At 37.2% G+C, this 13,006-nt stretch overlaps 1 protein-coding gene across 3 annotated transcripts in view; it reads right to left on the minus strand.

Annotated features, from left to right (window-relative positions):
• Positions 1-7,392: 7,392 nt before the first annotated feature.
• LOC122018510 overlaps positions 7,393-13,006 on the minus strand; it is a 31,866-nt gene continuing 26,252 nt past the window's right edge. Inside the window, exon 2 of one of the 3 annotated variants that reach the window (XM_042575848.1) lies at positions 7,393-7,826. In XM_042575848.1, coding sequence (XP_042431782.1) covers positions 7,719-7,826 — 108 coding nt within the window. In that variant the 3' untranslated portion in view covers positions 7,393-7,718. Of the gene's footprint in view, positions 7,827-7,860; positions 8,179-9,156; positions 9,526-13,006 lie in introns of those variants that run through there. The other 2 variants (XR_006121800.1, XM_042575847.1) reach the window with 2 other exon arrangements.

Raw genomic sequence — 13,006 nt, forward strand, 5'->3', positions numbered from 1 at the left:
CATGATCAACCACATGTTCCATTCTAAATTCATAGACCCCATCAATTACAAAATGTATCAAGATCCTTACATCATACCTCAAGTTCAGCCCCCCCCCCCTTCCTCCTATCTTTTCCACACAAAAAGGAACGTTGTTGTGGAAATGAGGTTGCTGCCGACACCAGAAAGTCCACAGAACAGTCGTTTCTGTTGGATTCCTTCACTGAACAAAACAAGATGAGATCCGACAAGAAGATCACAAATCAAACAATACTTGTTAACATCCTAATACCAAAACAATCTACGAATCAAGCCGAACAGAACAAGAAAAAGGTCACAAGAAACTGATCCGAGATCAAACAAGATCCTCAAATCCCTAACCTTCTCATCACTGCCTTACCTTGATTAGCCATCTCCAGAGATAGTCGCCAGATCTGGATTCTTACCTTGGTGCTCTGAGCCCCACTCGACGTCGGTGATCTAGGGCACGGTGGCAACAAAAGTGTGACCACAATGAGGGAGAAGAAGAACCAAATCGAAAGCCTCCGCTCACTGATAGGGCAGAGGAGGATCGGCGGTGGAGACCGCTAGGGCAGAGGAAGAGGAAGAGGAAGTGGCGCCGGGACGGTGGTGGCGCGCGTGAGGAGCAAGGTGGCCGGCTCTCGTGTGGTGTCGTCGTAAAAGAAGGGAGATCGGCAGAGGGTGCTAGGGCACAGGCGACGGCTCGACCGGCAGTGGCTCGCGCTTGCCGACGCTTGGGCAGGCTCGGGGGAGGAAGAAGGAGAATAGAAGAGGAGAAATCGGCTCAAGGTTTCCATTCTCCGAGAGGTCTTGTAAGCGGGGGCAAAGGCGAGGCGTCGCGACGGTTTGGAGGAGATGAGCGGTTAGGGCAAGAGATCGGGAGGAGAAGAGAAGGCGTCGGGCGCATGGGTTTGGCGGTGAGGGAGTGAAAATGGCGATTGGGGAAGAAAGAAAAGAAAAGGAAAAGAATAAAAATAAATAAGCTTTTCCTCGCTTAAATGGGGTAGCCTAAACAGGTTTTCCCGGGACCCAATATTATCCCAGTAAACTCGTCCATATAGTCTCCGAAAATTTTCCAGAAAATTTCTATAAATTCCGGAAATTTCCCTTATCATTATTAGTCATTTTTTCGGTATTTTATAGAAAAATTCTATACTTGTACAATTTTTGTACAGGGGAAATTGAAACAGAACAGAATTCCAGCGCCTTCATGGTCATCAATGCAAACAAAAGAGGATACTGATGATTGAACCAATAAAGAACTCTGAGGAAGAAGATGATTTCGATGAAGGTGAAACACAAGATAATATTAATGAAGTATAATATAACTCTATGGCAATATCAGTTCAAACCTTAGAAGGACTACAAACTCCGCAAACAATGAAGGCAAAAGGATTCATTAAAATACAACTAGTAATGATACTTATAGATTCAAGAAGCTCCAATAATTTTCTAGACTCAACCTTGGCAAGAAGGCTTAAACAAAAAATAGAGCAAGCATCTACATTTGATGTTAAGGTGGCGGATGGAAGATCACTTACAAGTCCAGGAAAGTGCAATAGTATTAAAATTTTCTTACCAAATTATGAATTAATGACAGATCTCTTTCTTCTTCCCCTAGATGGATGTGATGTTGTACTTGAAGCACAATGGTTGAGAACATTAGGAGACATAATATGGAATTTCTCTCAACTAACAATGCGCTTCCAAGATCAAGGAAAAGAAGTTTGTATTAGAGGCAAGAGACAAGATACTATCACATCAATCAGTAGTTATCAGGCAAAGTAGTTACTAAAGAAAGATTGCTCCATTTTTCTCATGCAACTCTCCATCAAAAAAGATCCTAAAGCAAATGTTAGGCCTTATCGCTACCCTTACATACAGGAGGAAATTGAGAAGATTGTACAATAGATGCTTCAGGCTGGTATCGTTCGCCCAAGTGTAATTACATATTCTTCTCTAGTACTGCTTGTACAAAAGAAAGATGGAAATTAGCGAATGTGTGTAGATTACCGAGCACTCAATAAAAGTTTAATGAAAGACAAGTACCCCGATCTCCATCATTAATGAATTACTTGATGAATTAGGAGGTTCCTCATTCTTCTCAAAGTTGAATCTTCACTCAGGCTTCCATCAGATAAGAATCCATCAGCCAAACATTCCAAAAACAGCCTTTCAGACTCATAATGGTCATTATGAATTTTTAGTCATGTCTTTCAGTTTAACTAATGTACCTTCTACATTCCAAAGTTTACTGAATGATATCTTCGGGCCTTACCTCCGTAAGTTTGTTTTGAATTTCTTTGATGACAACATTGTTTATAATTCATCATTCGAAGATCATTTGCATCACCTTTATAAATTACTCACTCTTTTACGTGAGCATTCTCTTTTTATTAAAAGAGCAAGTGCAGCTTTGGGACAACGAAGGTGGAATACCTTGGTCATATTGTAAACCAAAAAGGAGTAGCTACTGATCACTCAAAGGTGCTCGTTATGATGGAGTGGTCCACCCCAAAGAGTATCAAGGCATTATGTGATTTTCTAAGTCTCGCAGGTGCATTTAGATGGTCTCTTGAAGCAAAAAAGGTATTCCAGAATTTAAAGGAGGGTATGATGACAACACTAGTTCTTGCACTACCTAATAAGCAATTTATCATTGAACCTGATGCATTCGAAGTTAGAATCGGAGCAGTACTTATGAATTATATGATACCATTCGAGAAAATGTTCCAGAGTTTATTGCTAAACAATCTTGAGGACAAAGTTGTTTTGAAGGGTGGTGGAATGATAGGATCCTTTAATGGATCTATTCAAATAAATCCTTTAACTTTATTTCCTCTTCTAAAATAAGTTTTAGACTTTTTCTTTTTTTCTAGATAAGTTTTAATAAGACATTTTCTCTTGAAAATGTATTTTTATTTTATTTTTATTTTAAATCTTTTCTTTTGAAAAGACAGTTTAAGTCTCTATTTAAAGAGACGTTATGTAATTTTGGAGGACAAGTAATTTTCCTTTTAGTTAATCAATTTCATTTGATTATTGGATGTTGATCCCCTTGAAGTGATCACCCTATCCCCTTTTTCATTTTTCTCTTTCGATTTTTCCACGTGATAGGCCTCCGGGTTCCTATCAATATGCTCGCCAGTGGCGGATCTAGAAATTCAAGTATGAAGGAGCGATTTTTACGTGGAACAAAGGACGGTATCTTCTATCTCCACCGGTGGAACCCCATACTATTAGGGGTTCCATTACCGGCAAGGGGGGGCGATCGCCGATGTCCCCCCCCCCTGATGCTAGCTTTCGTCTGATCTTCTTTCCGACTTTGATTAGGGTTAGAGAATGGTTTCTTTTTCTTAGTTTGAAATTTGTGTGTTTATAGAACCTACGATAAGTTTACTTTTCTTCTATTTTCTGCAACTAAAATTACTCCGTCCTCATTAGTGATTGGAAAAGATGACAGACTTGAATTTGTTGGTGAAGAGTTGATATGATCGATGAAGCTTTATCATGATTCTGTATCATCATTGGCATCAGGGAAAGCTTCCAAACTTTGGCACTTCTTGCTAGAGAATATCTCTTGAAACTTTAGATCAATTAGGATGTACAGCAATATCATGGTGCTTGGGCTTAACATCATTGTCAGGAGAGATGAAAATGCACTTTTATTCTCATTTCTTTTACTCAATCTACAAAACACTTTCTAAATTAATAATTCATTAAACAGAACTATGCTCTAATGCTGACAGAAGAGCAATTTGAGAAAGTAATTTTAATATTTTTATTATTTTTATTGAATTTAGTATTTAAAAGATTTTTTTTTTGATAATTTCTGTCTTTTATATTTTTAGATTTTTTTTAGATTTTTGAGTCCGTATAAGATATTTTAGATTTTTAAGATGTTTAGAATTTTTCCTTTCCGTCAAGATTTCTTTCCTTTTTTATGTTTTAGGATTTGGAGTTTATATAAAAAATTATTTGGATTGATATAAGTGATTTTTTATTAAAATAAGAATTTGCCTTTAAATCAACAGAATTGATAGTTTTCCGCTGCATCAATTTGGTATCAAAGTTGAGTTGATATTGTGGAAGCATGTCGCTGAGAAGACAGTAACGCGTCGACTACACTTTTGATCATGATATGGAGCAGTGATTTCGAGAGATGGATGACAAACGTTTTGACCGGTTTATGGATAGGATTGAAGCGAATACGATGTTTGAAAATCAAAATAGAAGAAATCTGGTCCAACACCGTCATTGGACAAACTTGGATGCCGAACCGGGTGATGGAGAGGAGGAGGTGTTTATGAAGCAGAAGTTCCGTGGCGATGAAGAGCAATAGTAGAGGAGGATCATAAGCATTGGGAGATAGGTATGAGAACTGAAATCCTTGGGTTTCAAACTACAACCAAATCTATTCATCTGCTCATCTGGCGATAGGTGGATGAAGTCGACAACGATGAGAGAGACGATGATAGATCGAAATATTTGATAATTCAATTTATGATGATGAGGAGGTAGAAGAAGTTATCGATAAAGTTGGTGACGACATGTTGTAGGTTTCGAGCACTTATAATTCCCCCAACGAGGGCGCAGAATGGCAAGGAGCATAGTTGCAGATCTTCTTCACATGCGATACTGAAAGACAAGATGGATCCTCATGTTAAACTTGACCCTGATAACATCGATAATTTGCCACCGCCTCCCATTCCTACTAATGTTACCCCCTAAAATCAATGATGATGGTGTTCTGAAAGCTACAAAACCTAAAAGAACTCCAATGGCAAGACCTGACATTGGCAAAAAGGGCAATGTTGTGCCGCTTTTGACAAACCATTTTAAATTCTGTCAGAAACGTGGATGATTATTTTTACCACTACAGTGCGGTACTAAAATATGAAGTTTATTGTTCTAAAAAATGTATCTGGGAGAAAGATTGTCTAAGCAACCTGAAATTCAAGTGGTTTATTTTCATTCCCTTAAATAAAACAGATGTTGCAGAAATTTCCTCATCCATTGATGTGATGCTGCCAAATTAAGAGATCCACATGTTGTATGCCTAGTTGAAGAGATTCTGCTAATCTTTGATGGTATGATGTTGATTTGGTTCTAGGCCATTCTTTCTCCAAGCTGATGGAGAAGTGCTTGAATGACGCTAAGTTAGACAATAGCAATGTTCACGATGTTGTGCTTGCCGACGGATCAACGAGGATTCCCAAAGTCCAGTTGCCAGTAGATTTTATCGATTTGATGATCTTCCTGTTGAGCTATCACATGATATTACTCTAAATTCGAGGACGAATTTTTCCCACCATGGGAAGAATGATGAGGACAGTAAAACAGTTCGAGAAAGCAAGTTTAATCTTTTAATTATTTTTTTTTATCGAGTTTGATATTTAAGATATTTTTTATAATTTGTCTTTTATATTTTTGGATTTTTTGTCCGTTTAGGATATTTTAGATTTTTAGTATGTTTATAATTTTCTTTTGTCAAGATTTCTTCCCCTTTTTTTATTTAGGGTTTGGAGTCTATATAAATAATTGTTTGACTTGATATAAGGGACTTTTTATCAATAAGAATTTGCAGTCGTGTCGTTTCTTCCCAAGTACCGAGTTTGGTTGCACATTCTACAGAATCAACAGAGTTTAGAAGATTTTTTCAAATATTCGTGCACAAATTAATAGAATTGATAGTTTTTTTGCTACATCACTATCTCTTTGTGAAACAGTAGTTTGGAGGGTGCCTTCTGAGTTTTGTTAACTTGGTTTAGGAGTAAACAATGTCATCAAATGTTGGCAATCAGGATAAAACAGTGTTGACAAGGTAGAAGCAGGTTTTGTTTGTGAATCAAGTGTGTGTATGTTGTAGAACAGTTGGTCAGTTTCTTGATTTTTTTTAAGGAATAAAAAGCTGCTAGTTTTCAACCTGGAGTAGAAGGGCATTTGTTTAGCTGTACCTTTCAAAGATTTTTCATTGCATGGGCTTGCGAATGTGATGGATGAGATGACATTTAATTTAGGTGTTTGGACTTTGCTCTACTCATTCTCGAGGTAAACGGTCTTCCTCTTCACCTACTGGGTAAATTCGAAACACAAATTATGCATATTCAGAAATTGATCTTCAGAATATTCAACCTTAGTGGGATTTAAACCCTTCCTCTTAGTTGTTTCCTGGAGTGGTTTACCACTATAAGGCACCTGTGCCAGCTGCTCATGGGTTTTTGTTCTTTGTTCATAGGTTGCATCGCTACTAAGCAGCTGAGCTCTGGGACATGATAATGAAGTTGATGCAGATGGTAATGGGACAATCAACTTTCCTGAGTTTTTCAATCTAACGGCTCGCAAGATGAAATATACCGACTCAGAGGAAGAGCTCAAGGAGGCCTTCGGCAGTTTTGACAAGGATCGTGAAGCTAATAGATGAGGAAGTTAATGAGATAATTCGTGAAGGTGATGTGGATTGAGCTGGCCAGATCAACTACGACAAGTTTGTCAAAATCATGATGGCAAAATAAGTCTCAGACATACAGAGTAAAGTGTGCCTATCCAGTACTAAAATCTTGTACACTATCATTGTGTTTGGATAGGTTTAACGCCAGTCATTCATTTATGCGTAATTTAGCACTCTACTCCCCGAACAATAGTTGGAATTAGATCAAATTCCAGTCTTTCACAATCTGAAACTTGAATTGAGGTACGTTTTGTCTGCATCATTGTTTTGGGGCTATAATCTTTGTGGCAACTTTTTAGGTCGTTCGATACTCAAGCATATCATTTTTTGAACCAGAGTATGCAGGTTGGAACTAACATATTGTGATTATTTCTTTTTTTTATTTTTATTTTATTTTATTTTTTTTTTTGTAATCAAAGTGTTTGGGCCTCGGGCTTAACTATCTTGGAATTGAGCGGTCTTTCGCACAAGCAGGTTCATCCAATAGTTAACTTCGATTTTTCATTATTATGTAGTTCATCATAATTGAGATTTGAACCGTGAATAATTGAGAGTAATGCTTTACCATTGTATCATGCTCGAGAGGGATTATTCTATTATTACTTGCCACGGTTGTTGCATTACCAGATCATTTTTTGGATAATCCATTAAACATTTCATCGGCATATCTCTATTTTTTGCATGAATTGGTTCACAATTAACTATTTGTTGCATTGGGAAACTTATCCACATGGAGGATCATATCATTATTCATGATACTTTCATTGTACACTCCTTGGCTCAGAAGATAAACACAGATTCTGTGATGTTCATGCCTAGATTACATGTGGTGGCAATGTATCCGAGTCATATTTCAACTTGGAAAAATGATTAATAGAAATAACATGCAAAAACTGATAAATTATAGGTCGTCTAAACTATGATAGATTAGTGTACCGCTTTGAAATTACAGGGTCTGGTGTGTTATGAGTAAGGGGTGCTTGGTTCTGGGAATAGAAATGATAGAAGTGATGAATTTGAATAGAAAGGTTTCATTATTTTCAAATTTGCTAAGTAATGACTCATTCCTATATTTGGGTAATTGAAGCCGGAGGATCCACCACCAATTCTCCAAATCAAATATCAATTTTCCATTCCTTTCCCATTTCTCCACTCCCATACCATCCAATCAAACACCCCTGAGTGGAATCTTAAAATACATTGCTCACTCTGATTTAAACGTGTGCTCTTCGGGTTTTCGTTCTTTGCTCTTTGGAACAGCGAGCAATCAGAACGTCCACACTGCCAATAAGGTGCTTGAACAGGCGCAAACCAGTAAACAATCAAAATGTTCTGACCTTATATGATCATCTCGAGCAAATGCCCAACCAAAAGCCTGAAAATAAAAGGTGCAAAGCCAGCATACGAGATAAAGAAAATTACAATAAAATGTTGATATGAACAAAAGATCTGTAGTGTAGTTAATGATGTGCGAGTGAGTCTTTGCCGATGTGAACCAAAACAATAATAGCATATAGACTAGAATGATCCATTAAAACATTTAAAGAAACCATCACAATCATAAATGTAAGAAACCCTTCTGCCATGGCCCCTTCGATGAATATCAATGCTCAAGCGAGGTTCATAACCAATTGTAGGACAATTTTCTCTGATTAACTTAACACCAGTAGCAGATCCGATCACCAGGACAATGTTAAATTTAGGTTAAGGAACATAAAGTGGTTGAGCTGCAAAAAGGGTGCAAACTTATAAAAAAAACTAAAATTATATTCTATCAACTAATTTTCCTTGATCAGGATATACCGAAATAAGAAAGTATTCAATAATTATTGAACTCAAGAAATTCTCAGCAGCCAAAAATGAAGCCAAGGGAATGAACCTTAAACACTTTGTATCCTTTTAACAGAAACCTTACTATCAGAATCAGGATCAATTGTACTACATGATGCTTTAGTGAATTTCACATGTTTCTTAAGGACATACTTCAAACACATTCTATACTTGGCATACGTTAGGAATATAGCTTAAGATACTATAGGTTAGGGGCTTGTAAAGAAGACCCTTTTTGATCAACTGTAAAAGAAAAAGCAAAGGAAGGCCTCCAGATGGTATGGCTGAAGATGAGGTCTCTCAGAGTTCAATAATTGGGAAAGATTTATATTGCCGACTTTTTAATAGTTTGGATTTAAAGTTTAAAATACTTTTGTACATAAGCATCACTGTCAACTATAGATGATCCTTTACCGGTATCTAATTTAATCTTGCATGCTATGATGCTTGTACTAGTTAATTTAGGTTGGTACCAAACTCATGCCAATTTAATATATGCACTTGGCATAGTAAAGAAACTCAAGAATGTCCTTGCTTCTTGTTAAAGAAGAAGAAACCAAAAAAGATCGATTAAAGAAGATGAAACCGTTGGACGTGTGCAGTGACAGCACACGTTAAGAAAATGAAAGAGTGTGCATTCCTTTTCATCTTCCTCCATTATGTGCAATTAGAGCACGAGTTACCAATTGCTTTTCCTATATAAACGTCCAAGGCAAACAAGAGAAGAAAATGATCAGTTCATCATAAGTTAAAGAGAGCATCAAGAAGGCAAGGGATTTGATTTGTGAACTTGCAAGGGCGGTTCAATCTTGTGATCGCTCTTCTGAAAACAATTACGAAGAACACAAGATCGTCATCGCAAATTCCACTAAGTGTTTATAGTTTTCAAAATTCCTTTCATGATATAGAACCAACAATGGTATTAGAGCAATACGAGTTCTAAAGCATGAAACTCACAAATCCCTTTGCTATGAAATCCACTAATGCCTCAATAAACCTGTTCAATGTCATCCACTTGAAATCGTCATCCACTGCCCCAAGCCGTGGAGGAGAAGAATGGTGGCCCCCTTTCAGAATCCTTGCCGGCTACGCGTCAAGCGAGTCGCCAGGAAATCACGACTTTGTGTTGTGGTGTCCTCCTGAGCCGACGACTTCGTGAGCCGTGAGAACTGCAACCATGTTATCTCTCGTAGCCAGGCGGCCATCTCACAACGGAAGGGAACCGTCATTGCCAGCTGGTCATGCTGATGAAGGCGGACACGATGTGGCTATGAATAAAAGACAAAGAAATATATATATATATCGAGAGAGAAAAAAAAAATTATGCTGCAAACTTGCCCTCATGGCATGAGTGCGTGGTTTTTCTTTTCTTTTTGAACATTCAACATTTTCGTGCGGCATGTTTGCCTCGCCGTTGGTCTTCACTGGAAGGTCAAATCCTAGCTGGACCTGGCTGGATTCCTGTAGGATGGCGGCCAGAATCCAACCTGACTCCTGCCACCATCATGACCGCTAGCGTCGCAGCCGGATCACGGCCGCTAGCGTCGTGGCCGGATCGCGATCAATTGTGGTCAAATTCCGGTTACAATCTTGTGGTGAATAGATCGGGGTCAGGCAGTTGCCGAATTCCGGTCGTGATAGTATCAGATCACGGTCGTAATCTAGTCATAATCTCTCTTGGGTTCACCTTCCTCCATGCTATAGTTTGGGTCAGGACAAGTGGTCGAAAGCCACTGGCGATGGACAGATGGTGGGGTGACTAGACACCTAGCGGGCGAGCAACCGACGATAGGCGGGGTCGAGGGGCGAGGGGCGCGGGCAGGAGTCTAGCGTCATGCAGCAAGGAGGGATTTGGTGAGGAAAAGTTCCGTGTAGAAAAATAAAAAGGAAAACGGCATGTCGAGAAAATTTTGATTTTAGAAAAAATTAAACGACGATGTCACGAGGGCATGTCTGCAGCGTTACACGACTCTTTTGCAGCGAAACAGTTATATATATTTACTGCATGGTGTTAGCTGTGTTCGCTAAAAGGCTAGCATGTTTTTTTTTAATGCAATATGATGCAATACTTCAGCTTGGGCTTGAGTTTGACTTAGACTTGGACATGGACTTGAATAATTAGGTCAACTCAAGTTTGATTTAAATCATTGGTTAATTTAATTAGACCAATTTAGTTCAATCAGATTTAGGTCTGATTTAAACTATTGGTTGGTTTAACTAAACCAGTTTGGCCCAATCAGATCCAGGTCTAGTTCAAACTATTGGTTGGTTTAATCAGACCAGTTTAGTTCAATCAGACCTCGGTCTAGTTCAAATCATTGGTTGATTTAACCAGATCAGTTTGATTTAATCAAACTGGACTAAATCCAATTAGGATGGTTTAATTAAATAGATCTGGGCTAATCAAACTGGATTGACCAAAATTATAGAATTTGGCTCATTTGATTTATTGGGCTAAATCTTTCCAGATTTGATCAAATGAGCCAGATTTATTCTAATTGGCCAAATTTGATCAAAATTGGGTCAGATTGTCGAACGGACCAAAATTGATCAAATGAGCCTTGGTTTGATCAATAAATCTGAATTTAACTTAAATGAGCTTAGGTTAAACGATAATAATACATAAGTTTAGATGATTTCTATCCAATTAGATCAGTTCTAATAAGGTCAAGGGGCAAAACTAGGGCTGTAAACAAGCCGAGCCGAGCCGAGCTTTGGGGTGTTCAAGCTTGTTTGATAAGATAACCGAGCCGAGCCGAGCCGAGCTTAAAATGAACCAAGCTTTTGAAATGAGTGTTCAAGCTTGGTTTGGTTTATTTTTTATGAGCTTGAGCTTGTTTGAAGCTTGGCTTGAGCTTGGTTCATTTAGATGTTATCAAGCTCTCAATTCAAGCTTGGCTTGAGCTTGGTTCGAGCTTGGCTTGAGCTTGGTTTGAGCTTGGTTCGTTTAGATGTTATCAAGCTCTCAATTCAAGCTTGGGTTGAGCTTGGTTCGAGCTTGGCTTGAGCTTGGTTTGAGCTTGATTCGTTTAGATGTTATCAAGCTCTCAATTCAAGCTTGTTTGATTGTTTGAAACTTTAATTGTTTGATTGGTTATTAAGATTGATAATTTAAATTTATTTATTTATTTTATTTTATTTTATTGTTTATTTAGCATATTGAAAAGAATTTTATTAATAAATATTGTTCGTGAACATTGTTCACGAATGTTGTTCACGAACATTGTTCATGAACGTTAACGAGCTGAACACATATGTGTTCAAGCTTGTTTGTTTAGCTTAACGAGCTGTTCAAGCTTGTTTGTTTAATTAATCTAATGCATATTGAACGAACATAAACAAGCTCTTACCAAGCCGAACACCAAGCTTGTTCACGAACGCTTGGTTCATTTACAGCCCTAGGCAAAACTAATACTCAGGATCCGGTGTGTTAGTCAACTAAAGCTTCTCAAATAAAGAAAATTTATCTTTCTTATTTGCTTATAGATTTTGTGCATTTTTTCTATGCATATGTGTGAATTGAATTGAACTCGTTTTATTACTAGTTTGTCAATTTTATACTGATATTATTATTTTCAATTCTAGATTCCACGAATGATTTACATGATGACTCATCGCGATTTGCGATGGAATAAACTAAGGGAGGTAATTCAGGAGATAGAATATGACTCGATTCACGGAGTCAGGGGATATATTGGATGGCTCGATTATTCTGAAAACTTGAGTAGGAAAAGTTTTCAATCCTATATAATTATAGGATTTGGACTTTGATTCGATCATTGTCGGGGCATCCCAAGGTATATGGGGGGCTATAAAGGGTGCATCTCATATTATGAACTGTGCATGGAGCTACTTCACATTGTGGAGCAAAAGGATCCTAAAGAGTTTGAGGAGTATCCAGAAGAGAATTTGAATGTGGATCCAATGGAGAATCCTGAAGCTAGTCTACTTGAGATTGTCCTAACTGAGTCCAGGATGAATGGTATTTTGTTGACCACTGTACTAGTATTTGTTCTAATAGGAGTGGTGTTAGCTTATCTAGCTTATTAGAGTTCAATTGTTGTTACTGTCGTTATGTACGAACAATATTAACTTACTTAATAAAGTCATGTAGTAGAAACTGTTGTTATGTACGAATAGTACTATTTTATAAAAAAAGTTGTTGTGTTAACAAACTTAAAAATGATTAGTTTATATTTAATTTAATGATTAATTCATTTAATGACTAGTTCTCAATTTATTTTAAAATAATTAGTTCATTTGATAGGATATATGCAATAGAATTTATCAATATTGATTAGATTGGGTCAACAAATTATGAGTGAAAAACGAAGTTACCACTTGATTTTGTAAACCAACTCAAATTTACATTGAGTCAATCATAAATTATATATATATGAAATTCACTAAATTACTGAATAATGTGTTTATTTATGTTAGATCATAGCTACTAAGAACATTATAGCTGAACTCAATAAAAAAGAAATTATATGGGGATAATTATAAAATATGGCATCTCAAGATATAATATATTCTTGAGGAACAAGAAGTTCTAAAGGTTGTAAATCAGTTTATGGAAGAACCTACTGATAGTTTTACAGTATAACATAGATGTGATCTCGATATCTATAAGGCATGGGTGAAAAATAATTCCATTACTAAAAGAATATTGATTAGTTTAATGACAAATGACCTTGTATTTGAGTATGAGTCATGACCATTAAC

This window comes from Zingiber officinale, chromosome 9A (assembly GCF_018446385.1).
Source record: "Zingiber officinale cultivar Zhangliang chromosome 9A, Zo_v1.1, whole genome shotgun sequence".
In the NCBI taxonomy this organism is placed as follows: Eukaryota; Viridiplantae; Streptophyta; class Magnoliopsida; order Zingiberales; family Zingiberaceae; genus Zingiber; species Zingiber officinale.